General features: G+C 39.6%; 2 protein-coding genes across 2 annotated transcripts in view; both read right to left on the bottom strand.

Moving 5' to 3' along the window:
• Window positions 1-15,565, bottom strand: part of LOC309476053 (uncharacterized protein) — a 62,994-nt gene that overhangs the window by 30,923 nt on the left and 16,506 nt on the right. The gene's annotated exons all lie outside the window — the stretch shown is intronic.
• On the bottom strand, window positions 3,264-14,839 carry LOC309475566 (uncharacterized protein). Its single transcript, XM_082138382.1, has 20 exons — window positions 13,797-14,839; window positions 13,130-13,504; window positions 12,745-12,880; window positions 12,487-12,558; window positions 11,590-11,967; window positions 11,209-11,307; window positions 10,774-11,006; window positions 10,493-10,671; window positions 10,266-10,362; window positions 10,057-10,166; window positions 9,314-9,439; window positions 9,058-9,172; window positions 8,744-8,806; window positions 7,742-7,796; window positions 7,474-7,565; window positions 7,161-7,278; window positions 6,926-7,033; window positions 6,671-6,838; window positions 6,108-6,272; window positions 3,264-5,455 (listed from the first exon to the last, which is right to left on the bottom strand). Exons 2-20 carry the CDS (start codon window positions 13,223-13,225, stop codon window positions 5,253-5,255), a joined length of 2,613 nt encoding a protein of 870 aa, XP_081994508.1. The 5' UTR covers window positions 13,226-13,504; window positions 13,797-14,839; the 3' UTR covers window positions 3,264-5,252.

The raw sequence follows: 15,565 nt of genomic DNA, 5'->3' as shown, positions 1-15,565 counted from the left end.
CATTGCTGAAGAGTCTGGGCTGTTAAGTAGCAAACGTTTACTTTATTCTCTAAAATGGGAACTTGGGGCCCGGTTCTTTTGCCAGGTAAAAAAAGAACACTGCAACCAGGCTGTGGGCAGTTGACAGAAAGTGACACTCGGGGCCCTATCTTGCACCCAGCGCAATTGACTGTACACCGTCACCGACACATGTATCATTACTATTTTGCACCCGCGCACAGTGGACTTTTCCTCCACAGACGCACGTCGGTAAATTAGGGAATGAACTTGCGCTCCCTGGGGCGGTTCAGCGCAAAGAGGAGGCGTGTTTCGGTGCAAACGTTCCCTGGTTCTATTATGCAGGTTTAGAAAACAATTTCGCCACTGACTAGGAAAAAAACATATTCTAAAATCAGTGGCGCGTTGCGCATCAATGCAATCAATGTAGAGTGTGCACAACGCGCACACTTTGCTTATCTCATCTAGCCTACACACAGACGCAGCAGTTCTCATTTTTAGAAAACCATACATTATTACAAGAAAAAAATATTCACATACAAGGGGAATCATTGTTGTGTCCATGAATATGAGAAAAAATAGGCATAATCTAGCTTACACATTTACCCAAATTTTTATACGCCTGTTTAAACGCCTGTGTGTTCTCCATCCCCAAAGTCACGTCTTTTACGGCCCTGACGAGAACGTCGGTCTCCTCGGCTGTGAACCGCTCCTGGCGCGCGTCTGGCAAATCCGCCGTTATAATCAATGGAACAAGCCCGCCTGCTCTTAAAGGGAATGTGAGATGTCGCTCTGATTGGTTTATTTCACGTTACGCCCAAACCACACCTATGAATAATGTAGCTACTTCAGACCAACACATTTTAGATTTGCGTCGGGTGCAAGAGTCCCGCTGGTATAATAGCAATAGCGCCCAAGATCCCAGAGTTACTTGCATTACACGTTTGATACTTGCGTTTCAGATCGTTAAAATAGGGCTCATTGTCTCTCAAACATGGTTCAAGTTATGTATGAAATGGGGCTCAGCTCAATGACAGTCAGTCATTGCTGAATTGCAATAACTTTAAACAACAAAGCAAAATGCTCCAGGTCATGTGATGAAATGTCATAGGCTACAGTAATCTACTAAGACAAAGCAGGCTGTTGTATACAATGAATCTTCCTATTAATTCCTAACCATAATACACTATAGTAGTTGCTAGAGGTGAATGCACTCTAGATGTGATTAATATGGATTATGTCCTCCATTCATTTGTTAAATAGGGATGTTTGCTAATACCAGTCATAATGGACAGAATCTGCCTCATGGACAATAGTGTATATCCTTTACAGTGACCAGGTTCTTATTCATCCTTCCTACAGTGTCCTCACTGTCCTGTCCCATGACTCCCATCAGTTTCCCCATCATAGTGGTAGTTATTACTGCTCAGTCACAGGTGTAATGTCCTTTTTTCTCTTGATGTTGAGCAGACCATCTTTATAGAAAACACAAAGACAAATCTACACTTTAACATGGGTAGTGTAAATGCTGCCAAAATATTAAATTTGTCCTTGCATGATAGTGGTTAAGCTGATGTGTATCCAGGGAAGGGCTGGGTCAAAATAATATATAATGAAATTAGACTTAATTAGGGGGGAAGGGGGGTTACAACAAGAAGACCTTTAAATATCCTTTCATAATTTTATTTTATTCACTGGAAATTATGCATATATACATTATTTCTAAATACAGGGACTTTTGTGTCAATCCTCTCTCATTTCCATTCAGTGTGACTGTCTGTCAGACCTTCCATACCAGGCAGTGATGAATAAGATATATGGCTTTAGAAGAGTTTGTTGTGTTTAATGTTTTTTTTTTTTTTTTTTTTGTGCCTGTTCATAAGGTGGGATGTTAATATCCCATTTCAATTCAATTAATTATGTCTGATGTGAGACATCAGGGGGAGTATCAGAGAGTATCAGGGTTATGGGATAGTCAACTATAATAACTGGGACTTTGGCATCCTTCTCAAGATGAAATTTGCTGTTGGTACTCCATTCTACATCCCAATTCACCTCCATGGAGCACTTAGACTCATCTCTGATGGGACTGATGATGGGGGTATCACCTGCAAACTTGATCTTGGTCGTTTCTCCTCCAGCAGTAGGAGCAATAGTTGCTGGTAGTTTGCACCACTGATCCACTGCCTCGTGACCTGTGCTGCGCCACTCATCAACTGTCTTATGCCACCTGTCCTGTGCACAGCTGTGCCACTGACTTGCTGTCCCATGCACTGTCCTACACAACTCATGCTGTTTTGTGACACTTGCCTACTCTCACATGGCACTCACCCAATGTCCCGTCTCGTCTGATGTGCCTACTGTCCCTAGTCATTTGTCACTGTCCTAGGATTAGGTTTAGGGTTCAGGGTTAGGTTTTTAACAATTTGTAAGTCTCACGGGACAGTGGTGCGGGACCATAAACCAGTGGCACAGGACAATAAGTGAGTGGCGCAGGACAGTGTACAGGACAGTAGGTGAGTGGCACGAGCCACCAGCGACAGTAGAATACAGTTTTTGCTCCTACTGCCTCCTTACAGCCTTGTGGTGGCCTATCCGTGTTGAGGGCATGCTTCCGTATTGTTAAAATTGATTAAATTATATTCCTCTGATAGTCAAGTATCAAGTGACACAGAGCTATATTGCTGCTCATGACTTGCAGGCTGGAGAACAGATTGAGAGGATCTATCATGTTCTATGCTAAGTTATGCATGCATAGGTGTTAATTGACTCGTAGCAGAGTAAACAGCTAGGTTGATGGTATTTTCCACAGCCTTGTAAGCAAACTGATAGGGATCCATGAGTGACAACAGTAGTGGTGGACATCTGGCATGCAGCTTTATTATACTTTCAGACACTGGCTACGATCTTGTCCTGTTTCCAACTCTGAACCTATCAGCACCCTTAATGAAAGGTTCACTTTTTTCATATTAATTTGAATACTATCCTGCTTAAATACATTTGTTTTGAATATATGAATAACAGATTCATGGCTTTTTATCAAAGCTCTAACCTGTCAAGTCCATCACAGCGTGTTAAATACTGCCAAGTGACACCAGGTCCCATGGACAATTAATGATTTTGATGTATTTCACCAGTGCCACTTCAGCATCCTGAAGAGTTTTTATTATGTGACAGTATACTGTAAAATGTAGATTTTCAATGAAGACTACTAGGCAATTATGTACTTTATGCACTTCAATTACAATCACAAATAATTTATGACATTTTCAAATTCACATTCAAGTTTATTGTAGCCATTTCCACAGTTGAAAGAAATCTCTCTTTGTGTGCTCACATGTACCACAACACACATCCAACACAAGAAAATTCAATAGAGCATTAATGAGCTCCATATTGTCCTTTAAGTGCTGAAGTTGAGGTTGAAAAGTCACAGTCCAGAATGCATAAAACAGTCCATGTCCAACAGTCCATGCAGAGGGCCAATCCATTCAGTAGATATTGCATTGATATAGTGTACACACTCATGATTGTAGTACATGAAGTTGCAGTGCAAAATAGTTTCACATTTAACAAAACCTAATGTTGATAACTGAATTATCATAGGGTTAGTGCATATTTACGTGTCTGATAGCCTGGGGGGTAGCCTGGTAATAAAAGGTAGCCTGGGTCTGGCCATTCGGTAGCGATGAATTATTGCTTGCTGGAGGTGTTGAAGTTTAAAAAGATAGGATCATCCCTTGACTGATAGCATTCTAAATCAGCGTTCACAACTCCTTTCCACCGGAGACAACCAGACAACCAGGGCTGGGTTTCCCGAAACCTTCTTAACGCTACGTCGTTCTTAAGTTACACATTAAGCTGTACCTTATCGTTAATACGTGTTTCCCGAAACGTTCTTAGTTAAGCATACCTTCTGTAAGTCATACTTCCGTAAGGTTGGTCTGGACCACTCTTAGCTTTACCTTATCACTGTTGCAGGTCTATATGAATATAATTCTGAAGTTTTAATACACCCAGACAGTGTTCAATTAGGCTAATTCAAGTGTTTTCATGCAAAGAATAAAATTGTCATTACACTGATTGTTAATAGAATTTTAATTATATTATTATATATAATAAAATTCTATACATTTATTTTAATTAAAGAGCACTTTTAAAGGCCAGTGAAAGCATAGGCTACTGTCAGTTAAGTCCTATTCGGACGCTAATATTGTTTCTCATGGTCTCGTACAGTAAGTCGGTTATTATAGTCCGAATCCATAATATCAGTGTTTTTTCTCACCCAACCCGCGTAAAAAACCCTGGCCAAATTAGTACCTACTGTTTTTTTTACAAACAGGTCGTACGTTAATTTAATTGCCGTCTGAATCCACATGTCCGAGTTTACAAGAAGAGATTCAAAATCCACTGTTTAAATCATTTTTGATCACTGCCGAGCACCGTAGGCTACGTTAGATTTAAACTTTTATTACTGAAATGCTGGAAAGTATTTACAAGAACAATATTTCACCACAGCTCCACCTCAGCGAACAAAAATGGGAAAGAGAAGAAAGCGCATAAATAATTGAAATGGTTATTATGGCAGCAATATATGATACAATTTAAAATATGTAGGCTTGGCTATAATAGGCTATTATAGTTTGGGTTATTTTTTATAATATCCCATGAGCCCTAATAATTGCAATTTCAACTATTTCTGAAGTGCTTCTTTTATAAAGAACACCGCTTTCTCACATAAACAGCCTCTGCACGAGAGAATAATTGATTCTCGAGGCATCGATATCAGCAGATTCAGCACCATCGACACGGACAGAGCCGGGTAACGGCGCACGTAAGAAGGTATATCTTAAACAGCTTCCTAAGGTATAGTTCGGGGAACACGCCTAGAAATGGTATACCTTCAGTTAAGTTATACCTTAAGAGTTTTCGTAGCGCGCTAAGAGACAACGTTATCGTGAAACTCAGCCCAGCTCAATGGAATCAGAATCAAATCCAAACTAGTACTGTAGGGAGATGATAATCGAGCGGATGTGCATAGGAAGGCGTGGCCACGCAACCTGGGGTAGGTACTATCCCTGAATCATAATGTTCCTGCTAGTGATGCCTCTGTATCTTTTGCCTGATGTGTGAAGAATGAACAAGCACTGTTCTGGGTAGGAGTTGTTATGATTTAGGGAGGGTGAGAGATAATGTAAAGTTTACAGATTTTAAAAACAAAACAAAACAAAAAACAAAACAGAATGGTCTCCTTTCTAATCTTCTTCTGACTCTGGACTACTAAGGTCATATTCATCATCAGTGTCCGTTCTGCATTCTGTGTCCTGTAACTGGAGGTCATCAACTATAGCACTATACGTGCTCACAGCTTGTTGGCATAAACTCTCCAGTGCAGAGGACCTCCGCATGAGGACACTTTTCAAACCAGCTGCAGCATCCTCTGACATGTCACCAAAATCTGTAACATACATAAACATAAGAATTACAAGTATTGTTCCAAAATTATAGCATGTAGAACCACACATGACAGAAAGATGTTACTCAATTTCTTGTTTTGTTTTTTGTTTATTTGTTGCAAGAAAACTTAAACACGGAATTCAAGGCCATTTTATTGTCATATGCATATAGCTACTGGTACCAGCTCCACTTGACTCTGGTACCAAGCACTTTTGGTTCCACTTCTGTTGAAGTTCCAACAATGATGTGTAAATATTGGAGATAGCTCTGTGGTCATTGTTATCGCTAGCATCGTAATGTTAACGTTCTGAGCATGCCCTCAGCAACAGCTCAGTGTTAGCATGACAGGACGCTGATAGAGTAAATATTGCCATCTCCCCAAAAATGTGTATTGTGATGAATTCAGAATACTTTTGATTTGATCTGTTCTGCTGTAGTGATTGCTGTTACCATCTTTTCCACGTTGGTGATGCTAGGATAGTTTACTTATAGGAACCAGTTACATGAAATGGTACTTTCATGCAGTGGAAAACGAAATGTTTGAAACCAAACCGAGTAGAGTCGTGTTGTGGTGAGGTGAACTGGTACCAGTCTGTAGAAAAGGGACTATAGTGTTAGTGAGAAAAAAAAAAAAAAATCCAAATTTGACTTACAGCCCATTCTGATGTTCTCTTTCAGTTTCTCCACTCCCTTTATCTCCTTACGGAGAGACGTGATGTGTTGAGACATCTCCTTCACCAGGATGCTCTGCTCCTCCTCAAGGCGTCTAATAAGCATCATTTGGTCAAAAAGAGACCGTTTTAACCTGAAGGAGTGACCTTTAGGTAGAGGGAATTGATGGAAATATGAAAAAGTAATTTAGTATTTATGATGATTAAGTTATAAGGCCAAAATTTCAAAACTGGTATGGACATCCCAAACACCAAAATTGGGCTCAGGTGCAGGACATCAAAATAACATAAAAAAAATAAATAAAAAAAAACAGTGAAGTGCGCACACTGCATGCTAGATAAATTTATTAAAAGCACAACATTTCGACCATCAGGTCTTAATCAGGTGCAAATGTTGCATCATTTGCACCTGATTAAGACCTGATGGTCGAAACGTTGTGCTTTTAATAAATCTATCTAGCATGCAGTGTGCGCACTTCACTGTTATTTTTTTTTTTGTTTATGTTCAGGCATACATTTTAGAGAACATGTCAGGACTACCATACCATCCTCACGTCTCTCCCAAGGCAGGATGTAGTCCTCTGTCAAATTTGAGGCCAACTCCTCGTCAATTGTATCCTCTGCACTAGCATTGTACAGCAGGATCTTTTGTTTCATTTTTTTTTTTAATTCTCTTATTTTTCTTCTTTTTCTCTGTCTTGTCTGGTTGCTATCTGCAAAGTGAAATAAGAAAACTATCAGGAAAACAGTTTTTGTTTGTTTGCTTTTGCAATGTACCATTTGAATATCAGTCAACCAACCATGCTGACGATAGAGGTCCTGCTTCTTGCGTAGCAGGGCCACTATGATACTTTCTATCTCAGCCCTGAGGTCCTCTGTTGCTCCCTGTTCTGTTGTGCTCCCTGGCTCTAAATAGGTAACACAATTAAGCAATTGTTTCATTTAAAAAATTCTGATCACCTTATGTAGTTCATATTGGAACAAAGTAATTAACAGTTGTATTTGTGAAAAGTCTGAGCACTATGCATGATTTACCTGTGAGTGCCCACTGCTGAACATCACACACCCACTGCTTTGCTGTTTGTTCAGTGATGTTATTCTTCTGGCGGAAATCACTGAAGCTGGCAACTTCCAGCTTTGCCCTCTCGGAGATCTTTAAATCACACAAAAATAAAAATAAATATCATGCAAGCTTTCAGCCAATACCGGGATCAAGAAATTCCTTCACCTACAGTTTATAAATGAATGGATGAATGAGCTCATTACAGATGGATGGACTACAGCTCTGCTGTTTGTTGTTAAAATGTATGTTGTGTCAGGCAAGAGGACCATTAGGAAATGTCCTTACTTTGATGTATCTGCAGGCCAAGACTTTGTGAAGATTCTCTGTCTTTTTTCTGTTCCACCCCATGGCCTGTTGAGTGAGCATATTCTCTCTCCCTGATTAAAAAAATAAATCTGCATGCGTGATTGGATCAATTTACTTGAGAAAGACCATTGCAGTTAGACACGACCTAACACAACAATTACTTTAGTGCAAGGAGAACAGGAAAATGACATTTTAGAAGTCAGAAATACCTCATCACAGCGTATGGTTTGTAATGTGTCATACCAACCTGCCTTTGTCATGTACTTTGTGACAAGAGCTGCCCTGGAGAGAAAGCTGTTTACCTAGATAAACAATAAAGAAATGAATGCATTTCTATATAACATTACCAAAAAATCCAACAACAAATAAACCAAAACATATGTATATGTGAACATGTAGCCATACTTAATATTTAAGTAATATCTTATCGTCAACTAGCTCTCCACCTTAGAATGCCATGCAAACTAAAACAACCACACCCTTTCAGCCATAGCCATAGACATCAAATTGGAAAGATCGAGCCCAATTTTTCAAAGTTGGGAGCAATGCTGGATCTTGCCAATTGGGTCTACATTTTAAAACCTCACAATGGCATGCCAGAGCTGTGACAGTCGGCATTTTCATAGAATCCCATGAAAGGTTGGAAAGTCAACCATTGCCTACTGGTTAGTGCCTTGGGCGTTCGACTTGTTCGAATGCCGACCAAGAGGAAAGTGGTTGTGTAAAAAGTGAAAGTTGGTGGGGAAAGTTGTTGAACATCGCAGTCCCGTCCACATCCACGGCTAAGATTCCCTTGAGCAAGACACTAAACCCTTCACTGCTCCCCGGGCGCCGCAGCAGCTGACTGTCCACCACTGCTTTTAAGTGGTTAGGAGATAGTCTGTGCCACCTCACTGTGTGCTGTGTATGTGCGTCTCTAATTCACGGATAGGTTAAATGCAGAGACTGAATTTCCCTAACAGGATCAAAAGAGTGTATATAATTAAATAGTGCAGCTCAGAGGGAAAGAAGCTTGAAATAGTGATGCATCATGCATAAACCACCACTGCTGACTTCACTTTTTACTCAGACATAATGTGTGTTGCAACTACAGTTCAGATAGTGATCTGATGGTCATCCGAGCAAGCATGGATCTTTGTTTGATACCCTGATGTACTTTATCCTTCACACTCTGCTTGTCTCTCACATAAATGTATCAGTGAAGTCTCCTATATCTACATAGTTACAATTAATGTCGGTAATAACATACTTGTTCAACTTCCTCTCCAACAGTGTTCCCTGCTCCATCCTGATTCCTGCCACCCCATCTCACCTGCAGCATAGTGTTGGATTAATTTCATACCATAACTTTAAAAATCTAATGTTATGCAATCATGAATTATGTGCACATTAAAACCACTTTCACATTAAAGGTGTCATATTTTATCTGCAAAATATACTACATAAGATATCATAATCACAGACTTACAATTTAGTATATTGCCACTAATACCAGGTTAAAATAATAAAAAATAATCATTGCTCAACTTTTCGCATCTGAATTTCAGTATCAATTTGAGGTACCTCGCATTTTGCTGTATGAGCTTTGGCATGCATCACACTGAGAAATGGCCTCATTTCCATCAGCGGTTGAAGATCTGATGATTCTTCAGTCACTTTGCTTAGGTATGGCCAGTACCTAAAAAGAAGCACAGCATTAGTAGGCATTAACTAAAACTTTGCCTGGCCATCAATATAAAACGAGTGAAAAAAAAACAGGCATTTGTCATTTAATGTACAGTAGGTTGATCGAGTTTCAATATGATAATAGAAAAATTACCTGCAGACAACATCCATGCAGAAGAAAGTGACATTGGCCCTCTCTGACAATTCCCTCTGTAAAAACATTGGGTAGGCGAAGACCTCGCCACGGTAGTGGTTCAGTCCTCGCAGCAATATCCCGTGTCTGATACACAAGAGGGCAATATGGTTAATAATCAATTTACACAATAAGACCTGTGGAAAGCAAAACTAATCAAAACCCTCTATTCAAAGCTTATATCCATTCACACACACACACACACACACACACACACACACACACACACACACACACACACACACACACACACACACACACACACTCTCTCTCTCCCCCACACACACATTTCCCCATCAATCTGTACATATGTGACTAACTTAGCTTTAAAACAATGTTCTTGGGAAAAAAATATATTAACGGGATTTACTTTAATAATAATTCAAGTGTAATTAAATATTAAATAATTAAAGTGATGAAGCCAATATGGGGATGATTAGGAGGCCATGATGGGCAGAGGCCAAGGGGCAAATTTGGCCAGGATGTCACCCCTACTCTTTTTTCAAAGGACATCCTGGGATTTTTTAATGACCACAGAGAGTCAGGACCTCTGTTTAATGTCTCATCCGAAGGATGGAAAGGACTTTACTTCCCATAAGGAAATTAAACACGACTCTGATACATATATCCACAACTGAGTTTCCACAGCGTGTGACAAGTGGCATCTGTACAATTGCTTATGCACTTATGATCTACTCACATACCTGCAGACTGCCACTTGTATCCCCTCTTCATCTATTTTGGACGATGATTTTTTTGACGTCTCCTTACTCGCCCTGAACCTTGAAACACCACATGTTCCACTGTTATCTGCCTGTAAAGTCAGATATCACTCGTCTTAACAAATAGAAAACAGAAAAGACACAAACATAAGCAGTAGATATACTGTCTTAATATGCAATATTACACATACTCTTGTCATGCTGCTGCCTCTGACGTTGTTTAGAAAGGCTGATACCTCCTCATCTTTGGCAAGAAATAATCCCTTGTACAGAGACTGTTCCTCATTTCTGTCCATTAAAATTGATCACAAAAAAAAATCCTTTTTTAACTGACCAAACATTACTCTACATGCAACTATTTCTATGACATTGCTGTGGTTTTGATATTGACATTAATGCCTGTGTAATATGAACATACCCCCTTGATTTTTTGAAGCGATAATGTTTGCGATTGCCATCGCAACACACTGCCAACATGTCTGGGTGACATGCTGGACAGTAAAAGTCATTTACTTCACACATCACCTCTTCTGTATGCTTGCAAAAGCAATATTCGAAAAAACTTTTCTGGAACGTATCTGCACAGACATTTCCCGGCTATGACATAAAAAAAATTATTAGTGTTTACAGAAAATAAATATTACAATATTACAGATACAGTAATATGATTATGTGTTACAATGATTCAAGCAGATCTACCCTTCCAGCCTGAACAGAACGGTGCTCCAGTAGCTTTAAAAAGGCATTTCTTGACATCGAAGGAGCCGATACTTTAAGGTGAGCAAATGCTTCGAAGACGTCAAAACTATATAGTGTCTGGCAGTTTGTTGTGCTTGGCCAGTAACGATACCTAAGGAGCTCTTTCACCCCTGGGGTCCATTCCACAAGGCAGGTAGGACAAACTTTACGGGGCAAACAGACATCATATCGTCCTGTGAAAAAAGAGACACATTAAACGTGCTTCAAAGAATCAACTTTTTCCAACTCAACTGTGCATTATTCATTCACTGTAGTATTTGATATGGCATTGGCATTTGGTAATTGGTATATTATTCATGAGAAAAGCTTTGCCTTGATTGCAATTGTTAACTTCTGCAGTACAACAAAACAAAAAGCAGGACTTTTCAAACTTACCATTCATGGTGACCACAGAAATATGCTTGCCAGAGGTGACCTCAATCTCATGGGTGCACTCGCATATTGCCCTACGTGCGGGCAAGGGCAACTGACATACTGCAATGCAAAGAGGTTGTTACATTTTTCCTCAATCGAGAAGGTATATCTATACTAGTGATTCAAAACAAACATCTACAAAATAGCTCTACCATATGTCATTATCACTGTTTTCTTACTAATAGCACGTTTCATAGTCAAAGCCAAACAAAAACAATTTCTTCAGTCAAAGAGAGATTCAAATTAAGAGTTTAATCCTTTTCCATTGACAAAGTCTATCAACAAAGAATATTTGTGTAATTACTCTTTACTAGTCAACAGAAATTGTTATTAAACACATACCCTGCTCACAAAAGTGAGGCTGGCCATTTTCACCCATCCCCACAGCCTTTGTGGGGGGAATAGGCTCCAGGTAGCCATGGAAAAGTGCCTCCCTGCCGTGGAACACATTCTTTTTGTGAGCCTCCATGTCGCATCCTCCACATAGAAACTCCATGTCCAGTGGCACACAATCCAGGCACCTAATTACTGCCTCTCCAGCGCCGCACCTGTGGCATTTTTGGTTGATGTCTCTTTCAGCGGACAGTTTAGCATCAAGCAGCACTGGCCTTGCTGCTTTTGCCCTTGTATCAGCGTGTAGCTGCCGCTGTGCCCATGCTGTTTTTTCAGCTGCCACATTAACCTCAACAAGAGTGTCCCTTAACTCTTGAAGACGCGTTTCTGAAAATAAATGAAAATAAATAAATAACTGTTAAACAACCCTTCGATTGAGTGAAGGCACAATGGATCAAAATGACTTAATACTGAATGGTACGACAATAATTATGACTTAAAATCTGACTTTGACCAAGCCATACACTACAGTGTCCATTCAATGTAGGTTTAATGTACTGTATATGGACTTGCTCATGGTATCACAAACCATGTAATATGCTTCCGATAATATACCAGTTTGAAATGAAAAGTTGGAGTGTCTATCACTTCACTTCCCAAACTAGGCAAGAATTAACGCCTCTGCAAAAGCACTGAGTGCAGAATTGTCAAAAATCAGAATATAATGCACATGTTCTGTCTACAACAAAATAGAAACACAAACCACTTTTAATGTAGTTGCGTGGAGAAGAAGTGTGAGACATCAACAACAATGAATCAAGGAAAAGTTTACAAGGTCATTAGAAAAGTTGTTTATATGGAGGAATAGGAAATGTAGTCTTAGGGATATTACACAGACATACTCACCAAGACTTGCAGTCATCTCTTCTTCTATCTGAGGGACTTCCTCAGACACTGTGTTCAATTGAACTTCGGAAGCTGTAAAGGCCAATACATTTGGTTATCTATTCTATCAGGGTCTTAAAGCATCATATATTTTAGTCCAGAAAATTCACAAAATTCCATCATACATCTGGCTCAGTGAGCTCAAACCATCTTTTCACTCACCAACATTTAGATAATTACCGTTATTAAACTATAACAACAGTGCTATAAACAACAAACCTAATGCACGGCGTTCTGCTTTTTGACGTTTCTTACGTCTGTTACTTATGGCCGCTGCGCTTGCGACTGCTTTCTTTTTCATAGTCCTCTTTCTTTTTTGAGGGACATGGCTTTCCATTGCCATTGCCATTGCAGCCTATATGAAAATAAAATATTAATGTTTTCTGCTAGAATATCAGACTAACTTATGGTTATGTTTGATGGATGCTTTTTTCCAAAGTAACTAACAATAAAAAAACACAAATCAAAAACTACAAAATATAAAATACTACACTACTCCAATATACATTAAATGTGTAGAACATCATACCTCAACAGCAACTACAACAAACAAACAATATGTAATTTTGTAAGACATGGGTGTAAGTGTATAAAAATGTCTCACCCTGGCCTCATGGAGAAGAGCCTTGCTTATTTCGGCAGCCATATGCCCCCTGACCTCACTGGGATCTTCAAAGACTCTTGAGTGTTTTTCCGACATGGTGCACACTCACAGATACAATACAAAAATACAGACAATAGACACACAATACAGATATGAAGATGAGTGTGTGTGTGTGTGTGTGTGTGTGTGTGTGTGTGTGTGTGTGTGTGTGTGTGTGTGCGCGTGTGTGAGGGGGAGGGGAGGCTGAGTGAGAGTGAGAGACTAGAGAGAAACAGAGTGAGAGAGACAGAGAGATTGAAAGAGTGGCTCTTAAAAGTGCCTTTGTTTTCTATGTAAGAGTCTATATAAAAGAGTTTATGAAGAACAGCAAATAATCTGTAGAACAGACAAGAAAGCATCATTAGATCTCTGAGAAAAAAAGACATTAATTAACTCACAAATATTGGACTACAGTTATTTACTAATTACATTTGAATCAAAAGAAAACAAAGAGAACATTTGTCTCTATGATGGTGTAATTTTAATTTTAATCTTTATGGAGAAACGTTTTAGCTCAACAGTGTGAGTTCTATTGCAACACAACAAACACAAACTAATCCCCAGGGTGAACGCAATAAACAATAAAGGTGATGTAAATAAATACGTAACGCAGGCTTGAGATACATACCGATCTGTAGAGGTGATCCTCGCAATGGCTGTAAAAACCGCGAAATTCTAGGATGCGCGTACGGAAGTGTGACGTGTCGCCGTCATGGCAACAGACTCATCTGATTTAACATTCATTTATTATTAATCTTTATCGTGTTTTGTTGTTTGTATATGCCTATCTGTCAATTCCGTGAACAGTAAAAAAAATAAATAATAATAATAATAATAGTAAATTAGTCCAAATAGTATTTAAACTAAGGCTGATGGATGGAGAGGTGGGGAGTTTGATTGATCAAGCCTGCCTCTAGTGATCCGGTTATCCGTGTGTCCACCACGGAATAATCCGTGGTGCCATCACAGAATTTCACAATATGCAAAGGGATACAAAACTGATCAGGGGGGGATAAGAGGTTCACAGTTTAATTGGGCTACATTGCATCGCAAACACAGACAACTTGAATAGCCTACTTAAAGTGTCAAAATCAGCAATAGGCAATATCGTCCAGTGAAGGTGAAACAATCTACTGAATATTCCGTGGTACCGTCACGGAATGAGGTGACCAGAAGCTATCATAGCGATTAAACGACGACAGAACAGTGCAATATCAAGTTAAAATCCCTTTGAGACTAAACATTTAAACTGAAGTACTTTAAGTAAACTCAGAATATTTAAAGCCATACGTTTCCAAATTATAAAACGACGTCAATTGGGGGAGCGCAAGTGATCCGGTTATCCGTGTGTCCACCACGGAAGAATCCGTGGTGCCATCACAGAATGTTATGCAAAGGGCTATACAAACTGATCAGGGGAGATAAGAGGTTCACAGTTTAATTGGGCTACATTGCATCGCAAACTTGAATAGCCTACTTAATGTGTCAAAATCAGCAATAGGCAATATCGTCCAGTGAAGGTGAAACAATCTACTGAATATTCCGTGGTACCGTCACGGAACGTGGTGACCAGAAGTTATCATAGCGATTAAACAATGCAATATCAAGTTAAAATCCCTTTAAAACTAAACATTTCAAGTGAAGTACTTTAAGTAAACTCGGAATATTTAAAGCCATATACGTTTCCAAATTATAAAACGACGTCAATTGGGGGAGCGCAAGTGATCCGGTTATCCGTGTGTCCACCACGGAATAATCCGTGGTGCCATCACAGAATTTCACAATATGCAAAAGGCTATACAAACTGATCAGGGGGGGATAAGAGGTTCACAGTTTAATTGGGCTACATTGCATCGCAAACACAGACAACTTGAATAGCCTACTTAAAGTGTCAAAATCAGCAATAGGCAATATCGTCCAGTGAAGGTGAAACAATCTACTGAATATTCCGTGGTACCGTCACGGAATGAGGTGACCAGAAGCTATCATAGCGATTAAACGACGACAGAACAGTGCAATATCAAGTTAAAATCCCTTTGAGACTAAACATTTAAACTGAAGTACTTTAAGTAAACTCAGAATATTTAAAGCCATACGTTTCCAAATTATAAAACGACGTCAACTGGGGGAGCGCAATTGTTGGAACAGGGAATCCGTGTGTGGACCACGGATGCTGCCTGTCATTGACTTACATAGGGATCACTTCCGTGGGCACATCACGGAATTTTCGGCGATTCCGTGAAACTGTCACGGATTTTGAGTTAAGGGGCCGTGTTCATTTCACGGAATTCTGTGAGACCAGGTTGTCCCCTCGGGAAATGCCGCCATTTTGAAGTGCGTACCACTTCGTGAAGTAAACGAGGGAAGTTTATATGGACAGACCCTCGTTCCCTCGAT

The sequence above is a fragment of the Leuciscus leuciscus genome, assembly GCF_965113295.1.
Source record: "Leuciscus leuciscus genome assembly, chromosome: 15".
Taxonomy (NCBI): domain Eukaryota; kingdom Metazoa; phylum Chordata; class Actinopteri; order Cypriniformes; family Leuciscidae; genus Leuciscus; species Leuciscus leuciscus.
This window is presented reverse-complemented; position numbering and strand designations above follow the sequence as displayed.

Excerpts from the sequence above, each read along its gene's own strand:
- LOC309475566 (XM_082138382.1), bottom strand. The coding sequence starts at position 13,225 with ATGTCGGAAAAACACTCAAGAGTCTTTGAAGATCCCAGTGAGGTCAGG. Across the intron at positions 12,559-12,744 it reads AGCAGAACGCCGTGCATTAG|CTTCCGAAGTTCAATTGAAC; the intron begins GTTTGTTGTTTA and ends TGGCCTTTACAG. Across the intron at positions 5,456-6,107 it reads AGAGAACATCAGAATGGGCT|ATTTTGGTGACATGTCAGAG; the intron begins GTAAGTCAAATT and ends TGTATGTTACAG.